This window comes from Diuraphis noxia, unplaced genomic scaffold (assembly GCF_037042655.1).
Source record: "Diuraphis noxia isolate RWA-SAM2 unplaced genomic scaffold, SU_Dnox_SAM2 contig0001, whole genome shotgun sequence".
Classification (NCBI taxonomy): domain Eukaryota; kingdom Metazoa; phylum Arthropoda; class Insecta; order Hemiptera; family Aphididae; genus Diuraphis; species Diuraphis noxia.
Genome location: NW_028301711.1, coordinates 100,224,462 through 100,230,461, shown reverse-complemented (window position 1 = coordinate 100,230,461; position 6,000 = coordinate 100,224,462). Strand labels below are relative to the sequence as shown.

At 26.7% G+C, this 6,000-nt stretch overlaps 1 protein-coding gene across 2 annotated transcripts in view; it reads right to left on the bottom strand.

Annotated features, from left to right (window-relative positions):
- Nucleotides 1–5,153: 5,153 nt before the first annotated feature.
- Nucleotides 5,154–6,000, bottom strand: part of LOC107166200 (MFS-type transporter SLC18B1-like) — a 35,702-nt gene continuing 34,855 nt past the window's right edge. For both annotated transcript variants that reach the window (XM_089216626.1, XM_089216625.1), the window contains exons 13-14: nucleotides 5,726–5,923; nucleotides 5,154–5,600 (exon numbers count right to left, since the gene is read on the bottom strand). In XM_089216626.1, the coding sequence (XP_089072752.1) occupies nucleotides 5,735–5,923 (189 nt within the window). In that variant the 3' untranslated portion in view covers nucleotides 5,154–5,600; nucleotides 5,726–5,734. The remainder of the gene's footprint in view (nucleotides 5,601–5,725; nucleotides 5,924–6,000) is intronic.

The following is a 6,000-nucleotide window of genomic DNA, read 5'->3' as shown; positions in this document are numbered from 1 at the left end:
CGTTGCACACTTGCACATCATACACGCCGCAGTGTAGACGTGTAGTCTTTAGAATTCTATCATTATTACATATTATAATAATGCATGCTTATAATGGTTATATACCCATATTTTGGGGGGACTCTATTCCGGTTATGTTTTCTGCCAAAGTTGACCTACTCTATGGCCATTTATATCGAATATCTTACAGTAAAACTTCTGAGAACACTTCCGTCACGGAGATTGCCTGAGAACCACTTTTCCGATTTTCGAAATTGAACTCTTCAAATAAGATTTTTAAATTTAAAATTTAAATATTAACGGTCTTACATTTTAAAATGTTCATTATAACATTAGTCTGAAATATTGATTATGGTTAAGATAATCGTATTCAAGAAAATTCCACGACGAGTTCAAATATACTTTCAAAAATATTGATATTGATGAATATGGGTGAACAGTTTTTCAAACGATTACTGGTACTTTTAAACAAAATAACTAATGTTCCTGTAGCACGTTATTGGCAAGACGTGTGTGCAAGTGCGGGAGCTCTACACGCTATTTATCTGACACAATACACATCTGCCTACTACAGTCACACGCAAACACTAATAAATCATCAATAATGATCACTTACTATAGTGTTACTACGTATACAATATTTTTACAAGGCACTCGCGCCAACAATTGAAGGATTGCCTATATCGAACTCCTTAACGCCTAACAGTCGGAATTGATCCCCTCAAGTTTATAAATTATTTATTTATTTTATTTTCCATAGTTGTATCACTTGTATTAGTTACTACTCACTTATGTTTTAGGTTAACAATTCGTGTAGGTATATTTTATAATAATTGAATACCTATATTGCATTGAATTTTTTGAAAATATGTATACCTATAGGTAATATAAAAACTATATAATAGAACACAAAATACTATACCTAATTAAAATCATATGCAATAATTATTTAGCATTTTACCAGTTATACCATATTCTAAAATCTAAGATACATTAGTAACAAATGTAATGACATTATCGATATGATATGACTATGAAAAAAAAAAAAATGACTATAAATTATATTATATTATGTAATATGTTTTTAAGACAACGACCATAATTTATCAATAGTAAAATTATTTTAAATGGATTTTCAAAAATTTTTATTTCAGCCAGGGTTTTCCCAAAAATACATCACTGTTTGACCATACAAAAATAAACAAATAAATATAATTTTTTTGGTTGTCCGTTAACCGTTTTAAAAATCACTGTAAACTGCAGCGATTTTCCTACAAAATATATATGGTGAAATTATGGTGCCTAATGGCGGAATCATTACAATTCGAGTTTAAAGTAATGAATAAAAAGCGTATTATATAGTTTAAGTAGGTACTTAACAAAGTACACGTGGCATATTATTTAATTTCGTATTGTTAGACACTTAATAGTCAAAAGTCTATAAGTACCTACGAATTACGATATATATATTACTAACTTAAAGTACTAATTTGACTATTTATATAACTTCAAAGTTTATAATGATATATTCAACGCTGTAGGCACCTATAGCAATTTTGCGACTTCAACACATAAGAAAATGCTTTCAATCCGTCAAAATATTTTTTGAATTTTGTAAAAGCATTGTAAAAATACTTAGTGTATTGAAATAATTACATTAATAAATTAAAGGTAGGAAAATCTTGCCAGTATGATGATGTATAATGTTTAATGATATTACGATTTAGTTTTCAGTATATATATATATATAATGTACTTTTTGATAAGTAATAAGTAATAACTTTTAAGTAATTTATAAAATAAACTATTTATATTGTCTACCTGTATAGCTTTACAATGTATACTGTTAAACAAAATTATATATGAAACATGGATTAATATAATATTTAGGTACACTTAAGAACTTAAATAATTCATATCTTAATTTATGATTTGAAAATATAAATAAATAATAAATAATATTTTTGAGGTTATGGTCCATAATACTGCGTGGTGTTAAAACTTTTGGGTCAAATGAATAAAATTAACGACGACGATGATGACGGCAACAATATTACACTCAGCGATATGTCGATAAAAGGAAGCTAGCTAATAAATTATCTAACGATATACTATATTGCTATAGCAAAATAAGTCTAAAACATCCTCATAAAGTTTAAATTCGCTATATTGATTTTTGTAGTTTGTTTTTAATTTCTTACATGCCTCTTCATGTTTAAAATAAGTACATTCATTATAAGCGTTTAAGTACTTTAATAACAAAACGAAAAAAAAAAAAATTAATGAAGTAAATTTTTATTTTAGATTCTGAGCGGAGCGAGGAATGTATTGGTTTTACAATGATGTTTTTTTCTTTTTCTTTTTTGTTCTGTACACTTTTTCTCCGCCTAAACTTGCTTAAAAGTATGAAGTGTAGCATCTTTTCTGAAAGGTAATATTCTTGAGCTGGTATATTAAACAGGTCATTTTTCGATTTTCGAAACGGTACTCGAAATAAAAGCGGTTAAAGAAAAAAAAAGTACGATTTCACGATTTTATAATATTCAATAATTACGGTCGACGTTTTCTGCCAGAAATATTACTTCAAATGAAAAATAACAAGAGATATTTTTTGTTGTATTTTGTTCCTTATGGTTTAAAGTTCGGAAAGTTTTAGCCATTTTTGAGCTATTTATAGACATTTAGTTTTGGAAGTTTTTTTGTTGTAATTCGGTTAAAAACATTTGTAAAAACTTGAAATTTGGGTGTTTACTTATATTAGCCTTGCCTAGACATGGTAAAATCTTCAAAACATTTGAGGAGTTTTTTCTTTTTACATCTAAGATTTGAAAATTTTTAATAATCTATGAAAATGTATCCTAGACAGATAAACCGTCTCCACTCAGAATCGTTTTTCGTATACAATGATATAATATCATTGGATTCAACTTTAATTCTATCCATTATTACAGTAACCAACTTGTAACCTACTGTAAAGCAGAGCGACATACACGACTTACCCGTTTTTTTTTTTTTATATTTGTTTTGTTTTTAACGAAATGGTACCATGTAAAATAAACACAATACTCGTAGATTTATAATTATTTTTTCAAAACTCAATTATGTGGTTGAATGAAATTGTTTTGTTGTCGCATTTATTTAGACTTATGTTGCGTCATCTCAAAAAAAGATTGAGAACCGCTGTTATGTACCTTATTCAATACAATGAAATGTCCAAAAACAATATACACATTTCTGCTTCTGCACCGCGTTTGTAAAAATGATTTGCCACATAATAAATTCCTGTGGGCTGGTTTTGCATAATGTTCCCGGGAGGGGATGAATTAAAATAAAACATTTAAAAGTATATGTAGGTATATAATAAAAATATGGTAACACAACTAAAGTAATAAAAACTTCCAGAGTATGCATCCACTCCACCACCACAACAAATATTCGTCGCCGTATAACATTAACTGTAAGCACTATATAATATGGGTAGCCAAATTAAAAACATTCACATATTTTATTTGAATGTGTACTACTGCACCACTACGGTTTATACCAACGATGGGTAATAAAAATTGAAAATTTTACCAAACACAACGTTATAAAACTAATATGCTTATTACTAACTTTTATAACAATATATGTCTTAAAATTAAATTATTTTAATTTTTGTTTGCAATAGAATAAAAGCGGGAGAGTGGATATCGCTCTGCTGTACAACAGTAGGTTACTGCAATGGATTGAATTAAATTTGAATCCAATGATATTATATCATTGCATACGAAAAACGATTCTGAGCGGAGACGGTTTATCTGTCTAGGATATGTTATTAAACATTTTCAAATTTTAGATTTAAAAAGACAATTTTTTATAAATTTCTAGCTTAAAATAATTTGCGAATTTTCTTGATTTTTACGTATGTTGTCCAAATTCAAACTTTGAATGTTTATATTAAAAAAATTGTGACAATGAATTAATTTTATTTTTCAACTGCTATTGTAACGATATGTAAAGAGTCTTGTATTAAATTTTCAAGCTTTTCTACCCAACAAATACATTTTTATCGATATTAATTGTAAAAAAACTAATAATGATCGAAAATTTCATATGCCTATAAATAGTTCAACTTAAGTCGAATTTTTTTGAAAATTGCATAGTAGATAGAATATACATAATAAACATTCGGTGAAAATTCCATGTATCTATGGTCATTTTTTTTAAAGTTACATCAAAAACCAAAATCGATTTTATCGAAAACTGATTGCGCGTAAAATTTCCCGTTTTCCCCTTAATTTTTAGTTTGTTTATTCCGATTATTTAGAAAAATACTTTTTACCCCCCAAAGTACCAACTAGATTCACTTTCTGATCGAACGAGGTAGGTACTCACATCATAGTAAAATCAATACTTTCCTAGCTTCGCTCAAAATCTAAAATAGTTCAAAAATGGCTAAAATTTTCCGAACTTTAAAACGTAAAGAACAAAATCCAAAATACAACAAGAAAGATCTCTTGTTATTTTTCATCTGAAGCAATATTTCTGGCAGAAAACGTCGTCCGTAATTATTTAATATTATAAAATCGTGAAATCGTGAAATCGTACTTTTTTCTCCTTTAATCGCTTTTATTTCGAGTACTGTTTCGAAAATTGAAAAATGACCTGTTTAATATACCAGCTCAAGAATATTACCTTTCAGAAAAGATGCTACACTTCATACTTTTAAGCAAGTTTAGAGCGAGAAAAAGTGTACAGAATAAAAAAGAAAAAAAAAAGAAAAAGAAATAAACATCATTGTAAAACCAATACATTCCTCGCTCCGTTCAGAATCTATAATAATACATATTTTAAGCATATTAAATATAGAATCTTAAAATTTATAATTTGTAATAATATTTCCACGGCGCTTCGTATTTTTTGTCATTTTTTTTTTATGCGTTTAGGATTTGCGCAGTTAATTGTGACGTAATAGTATTTGCTTTTTCGATGATACAATAAAAAATAAAATTATCATACTATACGTCATATTACTATCATTGTACTCTGTAAACTATAATCTATTATATCCGTTGGTCTTACTGTTATTATGTTTTGTTAAATTTTAAATAAATCGAAATAATAAAAATCAATAATTGCATAATACAATATATATATATAATATATAAGTATTCAGTATATATTATAAAATTATATTTATATTTATTTTTACAAACAAAATATTGTTTTTTTTTGTTATGATTCATACAATCAGTCAATTGAAAATATAACATTTTGTATTTAACATTAAAATATAGGTATATCAAGAATATGATGAAAAATAAAATAAACGTGTTCTAAAAAAAATACTTATCTAATTCACATACAATTAGCAATATTACAGTTTAAAATAATTAATACTAAATCTTTAATTTTACATATTATTATAAATATTTTTCGAAAAAATGTTAAGGTCAAGTATAACTATTTGGTGTAAATTAATTTATCAACTATAGTTATTTACTAGTTGGAATAATAAAGATAATTTCTAAAAATGAGCTATTATTAACGAATCCTCCTTTTGCCGAAACGGTGAACAAATAAAAAATGGAACTTTCGACACAGGTAGAATGGTTTACCTGAAATTTAAAATAAATTATTATTATCTATACCAGATACTTAATTTAGTTATATTATTTTTGTATAAAACCTATATATGTGTACATAATTAAGTAATGTGAATATTTACTTATATGCTACTCACCGAAATAATTTACACTTCAGTTGTTTCGGTTTTAGATGAAAAATTGGAAGTAATCATAAGTCCACCACGATCGTCGTTCACTGAATTATACCGTGGATGTATAATTTTTGGATCGTTTAGCGGACTTTTGTCCGACATCGTTCTTGGAGGTTTTTTTTTTTTTTTCACAAGACCAAAAAACCCAATCGAAATCACACCCTAAAAAATAAAAACATTATTACTATTAATTATTTATATGAAATATAAACTGTAACATATACGATCGCATATTATTT